The sequence below is a fragment of the Thalassophryne amazonica genome, chromosome 6 (assembly GCF_902500255.1).
Source record: "Thalassophryne amazonica chromosome 6, fThaAma1.1, whole genome shotgun sequence".
Lineage (NCBI taxonomy): Eukaryota > Metazoa > Chordata > Actinopteri > Batrachoidiformes > Batrachoididae > Thalassophryne > Thalassophryne amazonica.
The window spans coordinates 104,055,810-104,079,978 of record NC_047108.1 but is presented as its reverse complement, the minus strand read 5'-3'; the positions used below and the strand labels follow the sequence as shown (position 1 = coordinate 104,079,978).

General features: G+C 41.7%; 1 protein-coding gene across 1 annotated transcript; it reads left to right on the top strand.

Annotated features, from left to right (window-relative positions):
- The first annotated feature begins 17,354 nt into the window (after positions 1-17,354).
- nr4a1 (nuclear receptor subfamily 4, group A, member 1) lies at positions 17,355-23,428 on the top strand. Its single transcript, XM_034173069.1, has 7 exons — positions 17,355-17,452; positions 17,905-18,680; positions 18,765-18,894; positions 19,007-19,170; positions 19,256-19,458; positions 21,698-21,876; positions 22,064-23,428. Exons 2-7 carry the CDS (start codon positions 17,907-17,909, stop codon positions 22,318-22,320), a joined length of 1,707 nt encoding a protein of 568 aa, XP_034028960.1. The 5' UTR covers positions 17,355-17,452; positions 17,905-17,906; the 3' UTR covers positions 22,321-23,428.
- Positions 23,429-24,169: the final 741 nt, after the last annotated feature.

Below are 24,169 nucleotides of genomic sequence, written 5' to 3'. Positions count from 1 at the left end.
AAAGGCTGGGAAGCTCACTGTGAGCCAGGCAAGGTGGGGTGTAGGGGCTTTGCCGCCCACTCCCTTTGCAAGACCTACAACTTGCTTGGTATCATGGGACCAGCAAGGAGGAGAGCCATTAAGTCCACCTCAGAGGCTGCTGAGAGAACCTCGAGGTGAACTTGGATTAAAAGGTCCGAGAAGTGGGTCAACTCTGCTGGGACACAAGTCAGGGACTGATGAACCCCGGCTGGGTCGCCTGAAGGAGGGTGTTTGATGTTGTGATACCTGAAACACCCGTTGATCTCTGGAAAATCACTGATGATGTGTCCGAGCGCATCTGTTGCAGATGTATCTACACACTTTTGTTGATTTCTTTGCAGAACCACATAATTGTATAGTGAAGTTGATAACTTAAGTCAAAGACTTGCAAGTCCAGACTAAAGATACACTTATTTTTCCTTTCGTATGGCTAGCATACTGGTATAGTATGTTACTATGCTTTTTACTCTTTTAGGAAGAGTAGGAAAAGGAGTGGGCCGCAGCCTCAACTTTATCTAAATTCTGGGTCTTTTAGTGACGCTTAGGGCTAGTGGCCGGTGATCACCTTGGTATTTCTTCTGTTTTTCTTGTTGCTTAATGCTGACAAATTATACTGTATTTGTTGTCTTTCTGATGCCTGATTGTGCTTTTTTCTTTTCTCTCTGTTTGAGGTGCGGCACCATCCAGAGATGGGTGTGGTGTCTGTTCCTGAAACCCTCCTGTCCTGTGCACCGGCAATATTTCTTGTATATTCGTGTATATCTTATATATTTTGTGAATTGTTTTGTAATTTGTGTTAGAGCCCAACCGATATGGATTTTTTGAGGCCGATGCCGATAACGATATTTGGATGAAAACATTGCAGATAATCGATAAATCGGCTGATTTGCCGTGGCCGAGAAATGAGCCGATATTACTATAATTTTTTTAAATGAATAAAATGTTCTTTTTGGACCCTTAGCAAAAAAGGTATGAGCTAAAAGCTGAAGCTTTGTCCTCATATTGATTAACTTTATAACAGAGACGAATTTTCAAGTTCAAAAAAAATGCAGTCAAGAATTAAACCTTTGTGAAATTAGCAAATACATATCCTTAAAAGAGTTGTGAAATACATCTGATCTTGTACCTCTTGTTGCTGCAACTTAGATATAGGTTCAGGATAAGGATATAGATCCTTATAAACTTACTTGTATGCTTTTGTCAGCCGATCAATGCAGTGTGAACTACGGGGGCCGGTGATGAACACATTTAAGCAGGGGTGTAAGCAGCTCTCAGTTGAATGGAGTCAGAGCTCCATCTACTGGACAAACGGTGCAAGGACATTTTATATTGCCGACAAACATTATTTCAGGAACTGTTCTGTTTATGAGAAATTATCGGCGTTCTATCGGCAAATTTCGGTCGATAGTGAGTACTTTGAAAAGGGCTTATATCGGCCGATAATATCGGCCGGCCGATATATCTGTCAGGCTCTAATTTGTGTCTGTAGCATGTCCCAAGCAAAGGGTCACACCTTTGAGTCTGGTCTGCTTGAGGTTTCTTCCTCAGAGGGAGTTTTTCCTTACCACTGTTGCTCTGGGGGTTGGCAAGGTTAGACCTTACTTGTGTGAAGCACCTTGAGACAACTTTGTTGTGATTTGGCGCTACATAAATGAAATGAAATAAATTGAAATTGCTAAAATGTTTTGGGTCTGGGTTGGAAAATAAAGCATTATAATTCTGGCCAAATCAGGATAATATAATGTGGATCCAGAAATTTAAAATAATAATATTATAGTTATTTTTATCAGTGCATTAAGGAGGGCTCGGCATGTGTATGCACTCTAATGTGTGCTTTTTCTCTCCCTCTTTTCCTTTGTATTTCTCTGCAAGCCTGTCTGCTGTCATGTGTCATATCTTACTGTGATACTATTAATATAATACGATCAAGTGTGCAGCAATGTTAAAAAATGTCATGCTTCCCTACCGCACCACCAGATGGAGCAAGTACCATCCTTACGATTACAGAAATGTTTTATAATCTCCCAACTCATCCATTAGCAAACGTTGAGCTGCCTAAAGTGAGAGAATGGATAGGATATCACCTTTTTTCATGTGCTGAAGTTCAGGGTTACGGTCACTAAAAACCCACTGACCTCTGACCTCAACATTTTAAAAAAGCATTAACGCTCTGCAGAAAGGGATGAAGATTCTAATTTTATAATCTCAGTGTAGAATCTGGATTTTACGTAAGGCACGCTGGAAAGTGAAACCTGATAATGACAGTGGCGGCTTACGCCTTGCAGAGGAATGTGGGCACGGCTGGAAAGTGTCACTCGACAGATCATATTTCCTGTCAAGAGACAAAAAAAAAAGGAAGAGTTACAGCAGCAGCAGCAGAACAGGCTTGGTCATGTTTTCGTCATGAGTCTGGCAGTTGTCCCATGATATCACTGATGTCAACAACATGATGAACTTCTCTCTGTCTCTCTCTCACACACACACACACACACACACACACACACACACACACACACACACACACACACACACACACACACACACACACACACACAGTTTGCACATATTGTTTGACTTTTCAATTGATCCCATTATTAAATAAGGTGTTTAAAAAGTAATTTGTGTTCAGCTTTATATATTTATATTATTCAATTATGGGCAGCACGGTGCCTTAGTGGTTAGCACTGTTGCCTCATAGCAAGAAGGTCATGAGATCGATTCCCACACATCAAATTCACCAGTGTAAAACTAACAATGACAGTGTACATATGGTCCTATTCTGGTCAGAGTGGGACTATACTGTATGTTCACTGTCAGTGTTAATTTAACACTGGTGATTTTACTGTGCACCTGTGGTCTTTCTGTGTGGAGTTTGCATGTTCTCCCCATGTTTGCGTGGGTTCCCTCCGGGTGCTCCGGCTTCCTCCCACATCCAAAGACATGCAGGTTAGGTGGATTGGGACCCTTACCAAAAAGTAGTATATGTAAGTATGTTTCAAGTATACTTCTAGTTTACTTTTTATATACTTATCAGTACTATTTTTTGGTAAGGGGAACTTTAAATTGTCCGTAGGCGTGCGAGTGGGTTTGAATGAGTTTCTGTCTTTATGTGGCCCTGCAACAGACTGGTGTGCTGTCCAGGGTGTACCCCACTTCATGCCCTGCAGCCCACCTATGACCTTTAATTGGAGTAAGTGGTTGAAAATGAGTGAGTGATATGAATTAATGAAAGAATGAATGAATGAATTTTTATTTGGCGTGTACACACACATATACTTAACAAAAGAATGTCTGATTATGGCCTTTCTGTTATATTTTTCTTTTTTGGATGTGTGTGTGTGTACAGTGCAAAAAAGTATTCACAGAGCTTCACTTTTTCCACATTTTGTTATGTTATGACCTTATCCCAAACTGGAGTAAATTAATTTTCCCCTCAAAATTCTACTCACAACACCCCATAATGACAACATGAAAAAAATGTTTTGTTTTGTTTTTGTTTATTTTTGCAAGTGTATTAAAAACAAAACAACAACAAAAAAGAACTCACATGTACATAAGTATTCACACCCTTTGTACAACACTTTGTTGATGCACATTTGGTAGCTGTTACAGCCTCAAGCCTTCATGAATATGAAGCACCTATCTTTGGGCAGCTTTGCCAATTCCTCTTTGCAGCACCTCTCAAGCTCAATCAGGTTGGATGGGGAGTGTCAGTGCACAGCCATTTTCAGACCTCTCCAGAGATGTTCAATTAGATTCAGGTCTGGGCCACTCAATTCACAGAGTTGTCCTGAAGCCACTCCTTTGATATCTTGGTTGTGTGCTGCTGAAAGATGAACTCTTTGTACATTGCATTAATAAAAAAAAAAAAAATCTCAAGAAATGTTTTTCACACTGTCATTATGGGGTATCGTGTATAGAATTTTGATGAAAAAGAATGAATTACATCTTACTGTTTATGTACCACATGTTGTGTGGGCTGCTGAAGAGGAGGTACTGCTGGCCCACCACCACCAGATGGCGCCCTGCTTGGAGTGCGGGCTTCAAGCACGAGAGGGCGCTGGAGCCACTGGGAGTGACAGCTGTCACTCATCCTCAGCACCAGCTGTCACTCATTAATCTCATCACCATCACCATAAAGGCTGGACTGCAACTCCACCTCCTCGCCGAGAAATCAACTACCATTCAGGTAATTTTCTCTGCTGACTCAAAACATTGAGTAATAATCTGAACTTCTTTGCAGCCGTTTTCCTGTGGTGTGTCCTTATCTGTGGGATTGGCATTTGGTGTGATCAGCGACGGCTTCGCTTCACACCCCAACCAGATAAGTGGTTAGACAGGAGCTGCACGAGTGTGTGATTGGAGGTGGAGGTGCTCCCTCCTAACTAAACACTGACTGTGGGATTACTGAGTGTGCGAACTCACACTCATCAGGACTGTCTCTGTTTTCTGCCAGCAGTTCCGGGTCTGACTGCTGAAGACAGCGGCCACCTGGGGCGCAGGGCTTGGCGGCTCCGGTGTTCTTCAGCTCCGTTGGTGGTGGAAGCTGTGTGGGATCCGGCTCTTCTCTCGCCAGGTGTCTTCTATCGTCGAGCCTGCCCACACGTCACCTGGTGTATGATTGATAGTCCACCATATTGTTATTGTCTGTACGTCGTTGTGCGATTTACAACATTAAATTGTTACTTTTGGCTTATCCATTGTCCGTTCATTACCGCCCCCTCTTGTGGGTCCGTGTCACGACACTTTCACAACACCACAAACCCAATTAAAATATAAAATAAACAAACCGTAAATGCACCACACTGCACATATCAAAGACTAGCTGTAACTTAAAACGGGACCAGAAAATTGATGTTAAATCGAGCAAATTCTAAATTAAAGCTGGTGTAAATTCTTTCATTGGTTATTTTTGGTTTTTGTTCCGCCTCTGACTTTGCACATTACTTCCTTTTCCCCATGCTGTCAGCCACAAACTCTTGGGTCATCATGTCTGACCAATCAGCAGTCAGTATTTGGATGCTGCACTTTAAATGGGCATAATTAAGAAGAAGTTTATGAGATGTTCCACACCTCAAGAACTCCATTTTTCATACCCTGCTCTGTCCATATGCCATGTCCATAAAAATTTGTACTTTGTTATTTCTATCTCTAAAAGGTCTCTTGGAGGTCTTTCTTGGAACTACAGGTTCTTTCTATCCTGCTTAACCTTTACATCCAAAATCCAACACTCTGTTGAAGTAACAGTGACATCATCGATTTCTCTTTATTCCAAACCAACCTTTCTGTTACAGAAGAAAGGTTTTAACCCTCTGGAGTCCAGGGTATAATTGGCTGTTTTTGACTACTTTTGGTTTTACTTTTATAAATTACCATTAAAAAGTGTTTAGCTGGCCTTGTTTGGTGTCATTTCTTTCAGTCATTTGGTTTTTTGACTGTGAAAACCACAAACTTGTTTAATGAACCATTTTCATAACTTAAAATGTAAATATAAATTGTAAATTTCAAAAACATACACTCAACAAAAATATAAACACAACACTTTTGGTTTTGCTCCCATTTTGTATGAGATGAACTCAAAGATCTAAAACTTTTTCCACATACACAATATCACCATTTCCCTCAAATATTGTTCACAAACCAGTCTAAATCTGTGATAGTGAGCACTTCTCCTTTGCTGAGATAATCCATCCCACCTCACAGGTGTGCCATATCAAGATGCTGATTAGACACCATGATTAGTGCACAGGTGTGCCTTAGACTGCCCACAATAAAAGGCCACTCTGAAAGGTGTAGTTTTGTTTTATTGGGGGGGGATACCAGTCAGTATCTGGTGTGACCACCATTTGCCTCATGCAGTGCAACACATCTCCTTCGCATAGAGTTGATCATGTTGTCAATTGTGGCCTGTGGAATGTTGGTCCACTCCTCTTCAATGGCTGTGCGAAGTTGCTGGATATTGGCAGGAACTGGTACACGCTGTCATATACGCCGGTCCAGAGCATCCTAAACATGCTCAATGGGTGACATGTCCGGTGAGTATGCCGGCCATGCAAGAACTGGGACATTTTCAGCTTCCAAGAATTGTGTACAGATCCTTGCAACATGGGGCCGTGCATTATCCTGCTGCAACATGAGGTGATGTTCTTGGATGTATGGCACAACAATGGGCCTCAGGATCTCGTCACAGTATCTCTGTGCATTCAAAATGCCATCAATAAAATGCACCTGTGTTCTTCGTCCATAACAGACGCCTGCCCATACCATAACCCCACCGCCACCATGGGCCACTCCATCCACAACACTGACATCAGAAAACCGCTCACCCACACGACGCCACACACGCTGTCTGCCATCTGCCCTGAACAGTGTGAACCAGGATTCATCTGTGAAGAGAACACCTCTCCAACGTTCCAAACGCCAGCGAATGTGAGCATTTGCCCACTCAAGTCGGTTACGACGACGAACTGGAGTCAGGTCGAGACCCCGATGAGGACGATGAGCATGCAGATGAGCTTCCCTGAGACAGTTTGTGCAGAAATTCTTTGGTTATGCAAACCGATTGTTTCAGCAGCTGTCCGAGTGGCTGGTCTCAGACGATCTTGGAGGTGAACATGCTGGATGTGAAGGTCCTGGGCTGGTGTGGTTACACGTGGTCTGCGGTTGTGAGGCTGGTTGGATGTACTGCCAAATTCTCTGAAACGCCTTTGGAGACGGCTTATGGTAGAGAAATGAACATTCAATACACGAGCAACAGCTCTGGTTGACATTCCTGCTGTCAGCATACCAATTGCATGCTCCCTCAAATCTTGCGACATCTGTGGCATTGTGCTGTGTGATAAAACTGCACCTTTCAGAGTGGCCTTTTATTGTGGACAGTCTAAGGCACACCTGTGCACTAATCATGGTGTCTAATCAGCATCTTGATATGGCACACCTGTGAGGTGGGATGGATTATCTCAGCAAAGGAGAAGTGCTCACTATCACAGATTTAGACTGGTTTGTGAACAATATTTGAGGGAAATGGTGATATTGTGTATGTGGAAAAAGTTTTAGATCTTTGAGTTCATCTCATACAAAATGGGAGCAAAACCAAAAGTGTTGCGTTTATATTTTTGTTGAGTGTATGTACAAGTGTAGCAAAAAAAAAACAAAAAAAAAAAACAAAGTTAAATACAACTATTTACATAAATGCAGGAAATGCTTCAGGTGTTTTATGTACAATTATTTACAAAACAGTCAGATATCACGATAAGATTTAAAATGTAAAGATAAATTGTAATTTAAAATGTAAAGATAAATTGTACATTTCAAAAACATATAGTGCAGGAAATGCTAATGCTAAACTATTACAAAACAATCAGATGTCAAAATAAGATGCAACACAAATTATTTGTGCCACTCAAAAAAAACAATTCCTGTCCAACACAACACAGAAGGGCACATCGCAGGCCTGACACTTCCACGGTGTGTCACTCCTCTTATTATCCACCTGAAGGCACCATTGGCACCTCAGTCTGTCTTTTGTGGCTTTTTGGCGAGGATCTGTGCCTGTCACAAATGGCACAGGACTGTAGTTCTGGCTCCTGTTCTGTGGGACACCTGTTTTGTCTGCGTCACACAGTTGACACACCAGCTCCACCATAAAGTCCTTGTGTGTCATGGACTGCACTTGCTTGACACTGCTGATCTCACGATGCAAGATGAATGCATTTGTGGTTGCAATGTCAAGGAAGTGCAGCAACACTGTCCTGTACCAGCGTGCAGTTTACCGATGGATGGAATAGTACTGGATGAGCTGGTCAGATAGGTCAACTCCACCCGTGTTTTTATTATAAGTCAACACTGGGGTAGGACAGGGAATGTCTTTCACAGTCCAGCATCCATCCTTCCCATCCTTCACCCTTCTCCGCACTGTCTCACCCAAAAATGCATGATGGATGGTGGAGCACACAGACACCTCCCTTGTGTCCATCCACTTTACAAACACCAGAGGCCCCTCTCTTATCCATCTTATAGATCCTCTTCCAGATTTTATTGTTACAGCATTTGCCCTCCCTCTGGGGCATCTTCATCTGTTCTCCCTGTATGTGCCACATGCCCAAAACTTCATGTTAGCCAGGTCCATGAACAGTTTGGGACTCGTGTAAAAATTGTCCATGTAAATGTGGTACCCAGTACCAAGCGAGGATGGCTGGATCAGGTTCATAGCCACATCGTATGACAGCCTATGCTCACTTATGGCCACAGTCTTGCCAGTGTAAATGGTGAACTTGAGTGTGTAACCATTACATGAAACAGCCAACACAAAAAGTTTCATGGCCCATTTTGTTGGCATGTCCTTCGAGTCATTCCAGTTTTGCCTTCATTGCCACCATCCTTTCATCCACTGCCAGCTCCCTCCTCGGGTGGTAATAAGCCTAGCAGACACTGAAGATGTCATCATAAAGAGGCCTGACTCAAAACAGTTTGCCATGACCTGGTGTCCCCTTTTTTCTATCATTTTCTACATCCTCATCTGGATCACTTAGGTGGATGTTCCAGAATATTGATCTAAATCTGTTTCTGGACATTAATTTACTGGAAAGGGCACAGACAAAATATTATTTTGTTTCCAGTAGTCCTGGAGACGTGGCAGTGACACCAATGACATGTATATCAGAAGTCCAAAAAATTTGTACAGATCTTTCATTTCAATGTCTGTCCAGTTGTATTTTTTCTGTTTCAATGTTTCCCATAATCTCCCTACGCTTCCCAGAATGCACCGCAGTGCCAGCAGAGTTCTGGCATCTCAGAGCGCATGTAAACAATGCCAAAGCGAGGATGTGAATGGCGCTGATTCAGCGAGTTCACGAGCGATTAGTTGAGAGGGTTATCTAGAAGAGGTGTAGCACCTGTGATAAACTTCTGCCTTGGTCCGATGTTGTCTTGTTGTCCACGCTTCACGAGGTGAGTTTACATTGTGCCATGAACTGGAACTCTTCTGAAACTGACCTCTTGCGTGAGTCACGGGCCGCAAAACAGCGCAAGATTCACAACTGCAAAGCACCGAATAGTGCATCTTTTGTCTTTTGCACCATCAATTACAGCTTGATTGTGGAGTGGTGCAGAGAAAGATTTAGTGAATAAGAAGATGTGAAATTTCAGCTACAATCTCCTAGAAGGCACATGGGAGATCCAGCCTAGATTTATTCTGCTTTTACCCGAGGCCATCAAATTCACAAACAAATTGGGTATTGTGAAGGTTTTGCGTCCATCCCTCCATCCATCTTCTGTGCGCAGCATAAGTCCAGTCCTATTACTGCCAGGGTCTACAATTTCACAGGGAACATTCTTGGGACATAGACTTCGGACAAGTTCAAAGATGGCAAACCCTGACATTTTTTAAGAGGTTAAAAACTCACATTCTCTTCCTATTTTTACGGTATGATCTCACAGACATTAGCATGGTGACTTCACTTCCTGGTGTTGCTAGTTGCTAACTTTGCTTTGTTTTTTGCTAAATATAACACCTTTTTTCATATATTATGTAAAAGCTAGAGAGAAATAAACACTTGTAAAACTGGAAACACTGTTTTTGTAAGCTGATAACACCTCTGTAGTGATTTACAAAACATCTCATGGACGTCAGCGTACATGTTAACTTCTGCTAACTCAAAGCTAACTTCTGCTCTTGTCAAAAGCTCATATACACATACATGCACGCCCTCCTGCAGTCGCCGTTAAGATAAGACTTTATTGATCTCACAGTGGAGAAATTCACATGTTACGCCAGCTCTTAATAAACACACAAGATGAGTGCGAATAGAGGAAAATGTGCATCAAACAGCGTGTGCAAAGATAAACAATAATAATACTTGGAACAATACAATAAAATAAGAAAATAAGGTAGAAACATAAATATTGTTAATGATTGATTGATAGAGGGGCTTTTTTGAACATGTAAAAATTGTTACGTAAGACAGTAAGATCTTAATAATTACTTAAACAACTGCAAATTATAAAGAACACAATGCTCATACGGCCGCAGGTATTTTAGCATTGTGTTATATTTGTGTATTAAAATCCTTCCCTGTGCCACTCCATCGTGAAGCTATAGGAGTACAACTTCTGATACAACAGACAAAACGTTGCACACTAATCACAGTTTCTCTAATCAGAGCCACAGATGTCTATAAGGTCTTCAGAGCTACCATCACTGTCTTGGTGGTTTTCCTCACTCGTCTCCCTTTTGCACATTCTCTTAGTTTTTGAGTACTGCCTACTCCAGACAGATTTACTATAGCTACAGAACCCCTTAAATCAAAGCTGAAAGTCTACAAGCACATCTTGATTGTTTCATTTCTCCTCCACTGCAGAGGTGTACAGAGGCAACATTACAAAAAGTGTCTCACTATCCATAAACGTATAATCTTGACTGTACAGCTGACCTCAACACCTGGAACAGCCTGATGGAAATGAGCTGTTTATCTGTTGGAAACACTGTGCAGCGTGCTTCACTGGTATCAGATATTATCATCACGCTGAACGACCACGTTTCTCCAGGAAGCTTACAGAGCCAAAATGAGCAGATAAGCTGGTGAAGCCCCAACAGAAAACCAAGCGGATGTGTTTCGGCACATGAAAGCTTTGGAGTGACACACATACAGGGTTTCTCTCTATACTGACAAACACAGAAATAGTACTGAGGAAGTGCAACAGGTGGTGGGCAGTGCACACGTGATAATACACCAGAACTACATGTGTGAGTGTGTGAGGGTGACACACACGCACACACACTCAGAGGGAAAAGACCAGTTAGACAATCTGTTTTCGTCCATCATGAAAATGCAAAAACCAAAACTTGACAGACAAGTAACTGTTAACAACAACTTTGTACATCTAATGTAATACTCAACATCCTCTAAATGGCACAGAAACAGGAACCAAATCATTTTTTTCTACATTTTTGCTAAATTGCAGCCTTATGTTGATAGAGCTTTTTTTTTATTTTGCTTTCAGTTGTCTGCGATTGCACAGCTGATCCAGTTCTGCAATAGGATTTGGCAAACGGTTTACATCAGATGCTCTTCGTGAGACAATTCCAGTAGTACAAGGAGAAACATGCACTAATCAGGACCTACTCTACTTCACTTTTTAGATTTGACAGGATCAGGTGTGCTATTTACGAAGTCTGTTAGGAAAGTATCGGACCGTTTCATTTTTTTCAAAAACCATATGGATTTGAATCACGTGTGATTGCATCAGCCAATCTTGAACCTTCGTGCGCATGCGTGAGTTTTTTTCACGCCTGTCGGTTGCGTCATTCGCCTGTGAGCAGGCTTTGTGTGAGCAGTGGTCCACCCCTCTCGTCTGATTTTTATTGCGAATAAATGTCTGAACAATTTGGAGCTTTGCTGCATCAAATTTTTCCAGAAACTGTGAGAGACCTCCAGGTGGACACCATTTGGAAAATTCAGATAGCTTTCAGGGACGATTTTATGGGGATTACACAGATTAAGGAGTGCTCCAGCCGGTTTAAAGACCGCCCACAGCGTCTGAGAGCGCGCGCACTCCAAGCGCCAATCGACAGGCTGAAACAACCACATCATTTCCAACGTGAAGGCTTTGTTGATCCGGGACGTCGTCTGACTTCCACAAAAAAGGCAGAAGGCATGGACATCAGCACTTTTTCGGCACATTCCACTGTTACAGGAGTTTTTTTCACGGAAAGAGGAGCGGAGGAATGCGCCACCGTGCCGTTCATGGCGCGGCACAAAACCACAGGACGGCTTTCAGATGGCTCAGACGGCTTTCGGTGGCTTTTCAGTCGTGTGACTATCTGAGAAATTGTGGATGATCTGGACATGCCAGAACATGTCCTGTGAGGCTTCATCACGGCGTTGCTTTGTGCTATGTGGCTCCGCCGCTACGCACGGAATTCCTCCACTCCTCTTTCCATGACAAACCTCCTGTAACAGTGGAATGTGCCGTTCATTTCCACACTGGACGCTGTGTTGATCCGGGACGTCGTCTGACTAACACAGAAATTGCGGAAGACGTGGACATCAGCACTTTTTTGGCACACTGAGACAGACGTGCGGACGAATTCCGCTCGTCGGGACGTTTCCGCATGGCGCAAAGCAACGCCGTGATGAAGCCTCACAGGACATGTTCTGGCATGTCCAGGTCATCCACAATTTCTCAGATAGTCACACGGCTGAAAAGCCACCGAAAACCGTCTGAGCCATCTGAAAGCCATCCTGTGAGACCAACACAGAGGTGGTTTTGTGCCGTGACATGAGCGGCACGGTGGCACATTCCTCCACTCCTCTTTCCATGAAAAAAACTCCTGATGATCTGGTTGTTTCAACGGGGTTTCAGCCTGTCGATCGGCGCTCGGAGTGCGCTGTGCTCTCAGACGCTGTGGGCGGTCTTTAAACCGGCTGGAGCACTCCTTAATCTGTGTAATCCCCATAAAATCGTCACTGAAAGCCATCTGAATTTTCCGAATGGTGTCCACCTGGAGGTCTCTCACAGTTTCTGGAAAAATTTGATGCAGCAAAGCTCCAAATCATTCAGACATTTATTTGCAATAAAAATCCGACGAGAGGGGTGGACCACTGCTCACACAAAGCCTGCTCACAGGCGAATGACGCAACTGACAGGTGTGAAAAAACTCACGCATGCACACAAAGGTTCAAGCTTGGCTGATGCAATCACACGTGATTCAAATCCATATGGTTTTTGAAAAAAATAAAAAGGTACAATACTTTTCTAACAGATCTCGTATCTGTGCCTATTATCTATTATTATTAAATGTGGCTGGATTTTCATGTCAAACATCATCAGTCCCACAATTCAACGACCCTGCATGAAGAAACTCTCCTGCCGAAACCACAATTTAATACTTAAATGGGAACTCCAGAATTTTTCAACACAGGCGCTATTTTTTTTATGTTTTTTGGTTTCTTTCGCTCAGGTCAAAAATAATTAGAATCAGTGCAATAATGAGTGAGCACGCTAACACCGTAACAGGCTAAAGCTAATCAAGTTTTCATGATTTTCTCAGGAGAAAATGCAGATTTGTTTTTGCTTGTTTGTTTGTTTTTGTCAGTAACAGTATAGAATGCCCTCTCACAATGTTAAACACAGTGAAAAAAAATAATAATTCCTGGATCTGCCCCGTTAATAGGGCACCGTAGTCTTGTTTAAACCCTGTGTGATATCGCGGGATTTGACCACTTAATGGAGACAGCTGCTCCTGTTGTGCAATATTTACATAGCATAACTTCACATGTAAAAATGGCGTACTGTTTTGTTTTCGGCTACAATCACCAAAGCATTTGCGAAAACTGCATTTTTTTTTCGGTTTCCAGTCGAGAAGGGAAGACGAGGTCGTGTCGGTAAGTGTTAGCCTACACAGCTAACCAGAGTAGCTACGTTCTCTCGGCTCTAAAACCGTTTTGACACATTTGAGCTCCAGGTCATAAACAAACTGCAACACATGTCCACTTTTCCACTGCATTGTCACTTTTTATTTACATTTTCACTTTGTTTGTGTGTAATTTGCCCAAAAACTCAGAGAAAATGATATGTTTTTTTCACTGGAAGTAGAGAAATTACATCATATGTGTCATATTGTACCCCAAACAAGACTGCAGTGCCACTAGAAAGTTAATAGTTCATCTGTGGTCCATAACGCACCCCTCCACCAAATTTCAAGAAAATTGTTTCAGTAATTTTGCGTTAATCCTGCTAAACACACAAAAATTAGTCATATGTAGCATGCTAACATCTAACAAAAGGTGAGATTTATTGTGTTGGCAGACATACGTGCTATCCGAGTGCCGTTTTATCTTGTTTTTCATTTCCTAAAATTTTCTACCATCCTAAAACTTAATAGCTGATACTGCTTTGTCTGGAGTACTCGTATACTGGAAAAAATCAGAAAATAACTAATTAAACTGGTTCAGTTGGCAACACAAATGAACTGAATTTGTTCAAATTAATTTACAACTTGACATAAATATTACTTAATGATGAAGTCATTTTGAGCTATTTTATAAAGGTGCAACAAAGTAAAAAGGGTAAAATATTTTCTTCCTGAACCCACTACAATTTACTGGCTGTTTTTTGTTTTTTGTTTTTTTACACCTTTATGCCACATTTTTGTGCACTTGGTGTAAAAGGGGATAATGTACCCCAAAGTTCAGGCAGCTTTCTGGTGCAGCGTCTTGCTCAAAGACACCTCAACAACACTAAGCCTCATCCGTCAACTCCCATAAAAACTACTTACAATTTGCCAGGACGTTGACTGCATATAATCCACATCAGGTAACCAGTAAAACCAGTTTGCGTACTGCTGGTGCAGCAGCTGGTGCACGTGAAGCACAAACCAGTGCTAGCATGACATGACAGGAAGCGTGATTTCCTTCACAGGATGCAATCGGAAGTTGAAGAGCCAAAATGCGTCATCAAGAATTTCTTCTTGAAGCTGAAGACAATCATAAATAATGCACAGTTCAAGTTCCGCTTCAGCTGATGAACCTCTCCTGGACCCTGAGGGGCCTCAATGAAACTACAGGACTAATTTTGAAAGGCTGACTAAGTCTCTCTGTAGGATCCTTGGAGACCACTGGAATGACTTTGTATCAAACAAATGGGTACTTATGGAGACTCTGATGAGGTGTACCAGAACTAGCATGGTGAAGGAACTCCAGCTCCAACATTATTTTCATGTGGCGTACTTCTCTGAGCATGATCCAGGGCCCATGTGACGCAGTACTGAGGACCCCAGCCAGTGAACAAGACCAAAGACATGCACACAGACACCTGGCTGTGACAGATAAATGACTACTTTCAGGAGGTGGTGATAGACCAGTTGTCTACCTGGGTGGTTGCCAACCAGGACCCAGCATGGACACATAGTATGGGGGATGTGGCATATTGCAATACAAGCATGTACCCTGACCGGACCTTGTAAAAAAAGGTGTATCAGGGATTTATCAATATGGAACCTGGTAGGACAGACCCACCCTGCTCAGAGTGCCACTCTCATTGGACATCTCTGCTATTTTGGAATTGTGGGATAGCTCGCGCCCACAGATTGAACTCACCGGACTACTTTCGCCACACTCTCATGAGCGCGACTAGCTCGTGACATGGTGACATGGTGACATGAGAAGATGCTGCTGGATGAGTGTGTGTAACACATATGACTGTGAGTGGGGAAATCATTAGGATTTTCCTGGTGAAAATTAAATCAAAGCAAATGCCTACCTGTGGGCAACATACTTTAAGTTTCTTAAATATTTATTACGGCCATTCTTAAAACTTCAGTTAGCTTTATAATGTTATTACTTTGATAATTACGGCCTGCAGCTCCAAAAAACATATCTCAAAATATTAGAATATTTAATTTCAAGTTTGAGCAATTCACTATTTATGCAGTATAAATACCACAAATCTCAATCTAGTTCAGCATGCACATCCACAATCATGGGGAAGACTGCTGACTTGACAGATATCCAGAAGAGACTCACAGACAGGCTCTACAAGGAGGGTAAACCACAGAAGATTTTCGCTAAAAGTGATGGCTATACACAGAGTGTTGTATCAAAGCATATTTGTGGAAAGATGACTGAAAGAGAAAAGTGCAGTAGGAAAAAATGCACAAGCAACAGGGATGACCACAGCCTTGAGAAGTTTTCAAGCAAAGCCTTTTCAAGAACTTGGGGGAGGTTCACAAGGAGTGGACTGAGACTGGAGTCAGTGCAACAAGAGCCACCACACACAGATGGGTCCAGGAAATGGGCTACAAGTGTCACATTTCTCATGTCAAGCCATTCTTGAACCAGAGACAATGTCAGGACTATTTTACCTGCGCAAAGAAGAAAAAGAACTAGACCAATGCTCGGTGGTCCAAAGTCCTCTTTCCAGAAGAAAGTAAATTTTGCATTTCATCTGACAATCAAGTTCATAGAGTCTGGAGGAAGAGGACTGGAGAGGCACAGAATCCAAGTTGCTTGCTTGCAGTGTGAAGTTTCCATAGTCAGTCATGATTCGGGGTGCCCTGTCATCTGTTGGTGTTGGCCCACTGCCTTTTTTCAATCTCAAAGACAACATAGACATCTACCAGGAGATTTTAGAGCACTTCATGCTTCCATCTGCTGACAAGCTTCATGGAGATACTTATTTCCATTTCCAGCAGGACTTGGCACCTGCCCACAGCGCCAAAACTACAAAAAAGCTGTTTGCTAAACATGTTGTTACCCTACTTGATTGACCCCATAGATAATACTCCATAGATTGTCTATGGAGTAAAGTAAACCGGGTTCCAAAACATCTCAGCATTGCCACAGGGTGATCGCCTCCATGCCATGCCGGATGCAATTTGTGCAAAAGGAACCACAATTAGTGCACAAATTAACATACTTTTCAGGGGTTTGACATTTTGGGATTCTAAATCCTTTTTAAAAATGGATTTTATTAAATATTAAAATAGTTTGAGATATTATTTTTTGGGGGAACTGTAAACCATAATTATCAAGATGAAAATAAAAAAGAAAAGTTTGATGGTAAATGGACTGCATTTATATAGCGCTTTTCCATCCGAATCAGACGCTCAAAGTGCTTTACAATTATGCCTCACATTCGCCCTGATGTCAGGGTGCTACCATACAAGGCAGCTCACTACACACCGGGAGCAATAGGGGATTAAAGGCCTTGCCCAAGGGCCCTTAGTGATTTTCCAGTCAGGTGGGGATTTGAACCCATGATCTTCTAGACTCAAGCCCAACACCTTAACCACTAGACCATCACCTCCCCTTTGAAACATTGATTGAAACATTACTTTATGTGTAATTAGCCTAAAATATATCAAATATGCAACTTTTTCCATGATATATTTTCTGAGACACACACGCACGCACGCACGCACACACGCACAGACGTTGTTGCAGGCAAAACAGTGACACTTTTCTTCTTTTTTTTGTCCTGAATAAAGGCCTGCTACTGTCACTTCCTGTTCATAAATAATAAAAGTGCATTTATCGCACTTAATTACTGAACTAATTCCTGCAGTTACTTGATGCCAGCTTCTGAATTTCACGAAAGGAGCAGCTTTAACTCAGCTCTTCGAGCCTCCGGCGTGTCTGAGCGCCTGCGGTTCTTTGCCTTTACGCGCGTCACCGGAATCCCATCGTGCGTCATCAAACGGCTCGTCTCTGGAAGGCGCGCTGTGATTGGCCTTGGTGCGGGCCACACGCTGGAAATCTCCCCGCCCACCTCACAGCCTTGTATGGAAAGCTTTCTCCTGCGTCATGGGTACAATAAAACTTAAACTATAAATGTGCGGCGGAGCTGAGAGCCAGAGGGACTCAGCCGAACATGAGTGACTGCTGGATGTTTAGTACAAACATATCAAAGTACTTATAAAAGGGCACAACAGGTAAGAAATATATCTTTTTTTGATGCTGCAGATATTTCATACTCATGTATTTATTGCAACAAATAATGTTATAGTACTTGGTCTTAAACAGTAGATTAGCTCAGTCAGAATTTAAGTGTATTTTAGTAGAGAAGAATGAGTGTGTATAAAATTGCATTTATGTTCTGCTCATATTCTTTATGAGGATCAGATTACTGCTGCTAGATAATTCAGTTTGCAAAAATATATTTCAGCATTTCCATTCACAACTGTGGTCAATCGAGCCCTCCCTGAAAGTCAACCCTATAGATTTATGTCATGTGCAGCTTGCTGTATATAGAACTACTACATACTGTGGTCTGGAGGAGAGTGTGTCCTCTTCAGACATTGAAGGATGCTAAGTTAAGCCCACTGCATGATGTGTTACTTGATGCCATCTTGCTCAGCTCTAGTATTTCTTGTATGTCTTTCAGCAATGACCTGCATTTATCCACGGAATCAGTCTCAGCCGTATGAGAACAGCCTTCAGAGTGCAGAGTCCTTCTCAAGGCTGGCTGTGGATATGAGCGGCTCTCAGGACCCCGTCTCTGCTCCGTCCTTGCCGAGCATCGGCTCCTTGGCGGGCTCTCACGCCAGTGGCATCGATGCATATACATGCCAGTTCACTGCCTCTCCTGCTCGTGTCACTCCTTCTTCAGGCCAGGAATCTCCTTTCAAGTTAGATGACCTACAGGTTTACAGTTGCTACCCTGGAACTTTCACGCTGAATTACCCAGATGAGGCTTTGTCCCCAAGCAGCTCAGATTATTTTGGCAGCCCTGCATCGACCTCGTCTCCTTTAACTCCTGGGTTCCACGGTTATCACGGATCCGCGTGGGATTTGGCTTTTGGTCCTTATCCGCCCAGTCCAGGATACTGGACGAATGAAGAAGGTTCAGCACCATGTGCACCCTCCTTCTTTAATTTTAGTTCAATATCTGTGGAGGATGTGTCCCATTTGGGTCAACCCCACTCGCAAGAGCAAGACTCCTTCAATTTTATGCAACCAAATCCATCAGTACTGACCTTTCCTGCCTTGGCAATGGAACAAGCATGCAGCACAGATATCACCAGCCACCTGGATGACAACTTATCGCCCAAATTAAAAAGTCCCAGTGGAAATGATGGATGTTGCGCCGTGTGTGGGGACAACGCATCCTGTCAGCACTACGGGGTTCGCACTTGTGAGGGATGCAAAGGTTTTTTCAAGGTAATCAGATCTACCTTATCTGTGCATCTATAAGTGTATCTAAACAAAATGGGTTGTGCCAATTGCTTTATTTCTGTTTTGCAGCGTACAGTCCAAAAAAATTCGAAGTATGTTTGCCTTGCCAACAAGGACTGCCCTGTGGACAAGCGGAGACGGAATCGTTGCCAATTCTGCCGATTTCAAAAGTGTCTGGCTGTTGGGATGGTGAAAGAAGGTGAGGTCAATAGATCCCCATAGGTCTAGTAGATCCTTAATTCTACCCTGTTTCCAGCGCAGAAGCAGAAAATTTTCAAATGTGTCATTGAATATCTGTGAAATTTTTCCAGTTGTGAGAACTGATAGCCTGAAGGGTCGCAGAGGTCGCTTGCCTTCCAAACCTAAGGCGATTGCAGATGTGACGACTACCGTGTCTCCAGTTAGCATGATTGCTTCTCTTGTGAGAGCGCACGTTGACTCAAACCCTGGCATAGAGAAACTGGATTACTCTCAGGTAGGAAAAAGTTTCTTTGTGAATCATTTACTTGAACTGAGCATGTGGCACCTGTCTGAACTCCTCTCCTGTCCACAATTTTCAGTATGAAGACACAGAGGTCGGTTCGACATGCAAAGAAAACACCAGCGACATCAAACAGTTTTATGACTTGCTCACGGCCTCCTTGGAGGTCATCAAAAAGTGGGCCAAAAGCATTCCAGGTTTTGTTGACTTCTGCTCAGAGGACCAGGAGCTGCTGCTGGAGTCTGCTTTTATTGAACTATTCATTTTACGCCTTGCATATCGGTGAGTACAAGAGGATTGTGACAATACATACGTGACAGTGTAATTATCACTTATGTATTGTTTGTCTGTTTTCCCACAGAAATATCTTCAAAATGTAAAGTGAAATTTCAATCAAATTTGGTGGATAAACTCTGTTGACCCTCCTGTAGCAGCATATGCCATGTCAAGGTCATAGGTTTAAGATCAGAGGTCAAATGATCCATCGATTTTCAAGTCAGAGGTCATTGTCGAAAATACGTTAATGAGCATATGTCAGGAACTACAGTATTCTGTAATATGGTTTTCTGCATAGAGTTACTTAGATTCACTTCACTTTTCATATTAGTTGTGCAGCTTAGCTAAAATTCATCCATCCATTTTCTTCCGCTTTATCCGGAGTCGGGTCGCGGGGGCAGCAGCTCAAGCAAAGCCGCCCAGACCTCCCGATCCACACACGCCTCCCCCAGCTCCTCCATGGGGAACCCCAAGGCGTTCCCAAGCCAGCCGAGAGATGTAGTCCCTCCAGCGTGTCCTGGGTCTTCCCCGGGGCCTCCTCCCAATGGGACGTGCCCGGAACACCTCTCCAGCGAGGCGTCCAGGGGGCATCCGGAAAAGCTTAACTAAAATTTCCATAGAAATTGTGCATTTTGAGATAAAAGCATGGAATTTGGCACACATATTCTAAATTACCCAGTGTTTATTTTCAGATATGGAGCCATCCTGGAGCTGACCTCTAATGAGCTACAGGGGTCAATAAAGAATTATACAGTGGTCAAAATTTAAAAAACACATTAGTTTGGACTATCTATGACTAAATTCCATGGAGTTATGGGGTAAAAACAGCAAAAATGGTGACAAAGGTCAGTTTCAGTTTGTACAAAGGTCAAAAGTTAAAGTTGCTCCAATTTTGGTTAAAAAAAATTAAAAAAATTTAAATTATTGGTTGAGCTAATAGCATTTTAAAAAAAGGAATAGTTTGCACCATCTGCCATGCTCAGTTATCATGTTGCAGGGTAACATATATCACATGTCATAGAATCCTTTACTTTGGAGACCAAGCATTCAACACAGTCAAAACTATTCCATTTATTAATCCTTTTATTTCAACCAATAATATGTATCACTTTTTTACCTAAACTGGAGCAACTTTAACTTCTGACCCCTGTACAAACTGAAACTGATCTTTGTCACCCTTTTTGCAGTTTTTACCCCATAACAGAACATTCAGTCATAGATAGCCCAAACTATATCTTTTTGGAATTGCTATGATCAGACAAATAATGTGGTATAGTTTTCACCATGACTGGAGCATTTTTAAATTTTGACCCATGTGTAATTCTTTATTGACCCCTGTAGCTCATTAGAGGTCAGCTCCTGTGGATGGCTCCATATGTGAAAATAAACATTTGCTAATTTAGAATATGTGTGCCAAAATTGATACTTTTATCACAGAATGCACAATTGTTTTGCTATACCGCCCCACTATATCACCTTTATCAATTACCCTTGAGGCTAAATTTTTTTTTTGGTGAGGTTTTTTACAGAATCTTATATTCTATTAGCTTTAGATTCAATTAATTTTTCAGTTAGCTCAAAGCTAGGAAAGTTTCTTTGAATTATCTTTCAGTTAGCTTTATATTATATTAACCTTTCCGTTAGTTGTAGACTCATGTAGGTTTTTAGTTTGAGATTCAGTTTTTCATACTTTTTTCCAGTCAGCTTTAGCCAGTTTTATATATAGTGAGATTTTTTACTAAGTACATCTTCGGATAGCTTTGACATTAAATTACCTTTACCGTTAATTAACTTTTCACTTCACTTTACATCCCGTAGTGTTTCAAACTCAGTTAATATTGTTTTAGATCCAGATAGCGTCATGTTCAGTTTGTAACAGACTCAGTTAGCTTTATATACTTTTTGTGGGCAGCACAGTTAGCTCTAGTTAGCTTTCTTGTATCATAGCAACAACAATATCCTTCGAAACCCTGTTCCTGTGTTGAATTGGCATGTTCTGTCCATATGTACGTGAGGTTTGTTCCCAAAAACATAACATAGACAATAAGTTCAGTGGCTGGTGATGGCACTCACTGTAAAAACATTCACGCGACTTGAAACCACATGAGGGTAGATATTGATATGGTGGTCTAACCAGCCTATTTGGAATGAGGCAAGGCACAACTGGGAGCGCACACTCCTCAATCTGATTAAATCTACATGGAACATCATTGAACAATCTGTGTAACTTTGATGTTTTTCATAGATCCAATCCTGAGACAGACAATCTTGTCTTCTGCAACGGGGTTGTCCTTCACAAGAAGCAGTGTCTCCGAGGCTTTGGAGACTGGATCGTCTCCATCTCGGAGTTTTCTCAAAGTCTTCACCGCATAAAGCTAGACGTGTCCTCGTTCTCCTGCCTCACAGCACTGGTCATAATCACAGGTGAGAGCCACAGTCATTGATTGCATTTACCTTTTACCGGGTTAATGTGTTTTAACTTGTTTCACAAATAGTTTCTTTTTCTCAGCTACATCAACACATGATTTGCAACGTATGATGTCAATCAGAATTAATTTTTCCATCTTGACTCTGAGCCCACCTCATGTTTGACAATTATCTTCTTCTACAGACCGACATGGTCTCAAAGAGCCAAAACGTGTGGAGGACTTACAGAACCAGTTCATCACCTGCCTTAAAGATCACGTCTCCAGCTGCACCTCAGAATCCTTGAGGCCCAATTACCTGTCTAGACTGCTTGGAAAGCTGCCTGAGCTCAGGACACTGTGCACACAAGGACGTCAGCACATCTTTTACCTTAAACTGGAAGATCTTGTTCCTTCACCACCGATTGTGGACAGGATCTTCATTGATGCACTTCCATTTTGAAAAAGACACACAAAAAGACAGCCTCCTACTTCATGTAGGATCAACTGAAGCTGCATAAAGAATACATGAAGAATAAAGTGTTATGCCTTTCCTGTGGAAAAGGGGCTTTCGCAGTCCCTTAGAAATTACAGGTAGACGAGGAACTTGGGGAAGCTAGTTGTTGAGAAATGACATTAAAGCTGTCCCAGAACAACGTACTGTACAGATGTAAGGAGACGGGGCAGCTCATGGACCAAAAAGTGACTGTTTACATATAACAAGGTGCCTTAAATGAAAACTTGCTTTACAATAAAAAATTATTAAAAAATAAATAAATAAAAAATAAAGGAAATATGACAGAGATACTTAAAAACTCTAGAAAAACGATGTCAGCTCCGTTCAAAGCATGGTTTTGTTTGATCAATCTTACTCTGATCGGGGTGCCTGTAACCTGCACACAGAATACTGTATTACAAAAAAGTAGGGTTGCAACTAACTATTATCTTCATTACCAATTAGCCAGTCCACTGTTTTCCAAACTGATTAGTTTGTTTGGCCCATAAATATTTCAAAAAACTGTGGAAAAATCTATGTCAATGTCAATTAATTATCAAAATAGCTGATGGTTAATTTAAAAACAGACTCATCATTGGTGTTCCAGAAATTGTGGCATCTTTGCCTTGACTATTAAAAGTTAATTATCATCAGTACATTGTATTTTTTGCAGAATTAAACACGCAAGATGCTCCTTTGTCTTGCGACACAACAACAAAAAAATTTCCAGCCCCAAAGCTAGTATGTTTGAACTTTTCATTTAAGGTTCCAAAATGTTTTGTATTCAATAACTTTTTTTTCTGTATTGATCAAGTATGTTAAAATAACATACTGTATTAAGAACATTCAGTGGTATCTTTCATGTATCATGAATAGACATTGAGCAGCTAATATACTGTGTATGTGATTTTTACATTCAGTCTTATACACTGGTCTTGTTTATGAAATATTTGGATTTTATTTTATTTTATTTTTTACACATTGCTTATATTGCCATATCTGGCTCTCTCATTTTGACATATTGTACAGATAGATCATCTTTTACAGCAGCTTTGCACTGAATAAAAGAAAAAAAAAATCTCTATCAGCATAGTGAATTGCTTTATTATGCTGATGCATGCAGGGCACATTCCTACAGTATTGCTGGAGGTGTTTAATCACAGCTAATTAACATGAGGAAAAATGCAGTGTGTTGATTTATCAGACCAGTCTTTATTCTCCCACTAGTATCACGATGTGGCAGCAGCTGCTCGGCCTGAGTCAGGCAGAGCAGATCAGAACTGCTGATTAAAAATGGACCCAAGTCCAGCCTGCTTGCTGCTATGTGCTGGTCTCTTTTTAGAAGGCTGTGGAAATCCCTGACCACCGTCTCAAGTGACCCAGACGGCTTCATCATTGTATAACGCTGCCCTCGCTCATCCACGTGTCAGAAGGTGACAGCTGCTTAATGCCAACTGTTATGAAAAGAAAAAAAAAACAGATTTAATAGCATTAACATTATCTCTAGAATAATTCTAGAGAAGAATATTAGAGAAGAATTATTCTTCTCTGCAAGAGTCAAGACAGAAGTCAGACTACCAGAGCAAGAATTTTAGCTGAGGAAGCTTCTGCGATTAGAAGCGAAACGTCCTCTCATCAAGCAACCCAGACCAGTTCTTCTCTACTCTGGCTACGAGATTTTTTGGTTTGGCTGAGTTTGTAACCGTCAGCAGGATACTTCTAAAAGACAAAGCTTTCAGTGAAATTTGGAATATGTTTTTTTTTTTTCTTTTTTAATTGTTTGAGTCAGAAGTAAATCCAGGATAATTTTTTGATA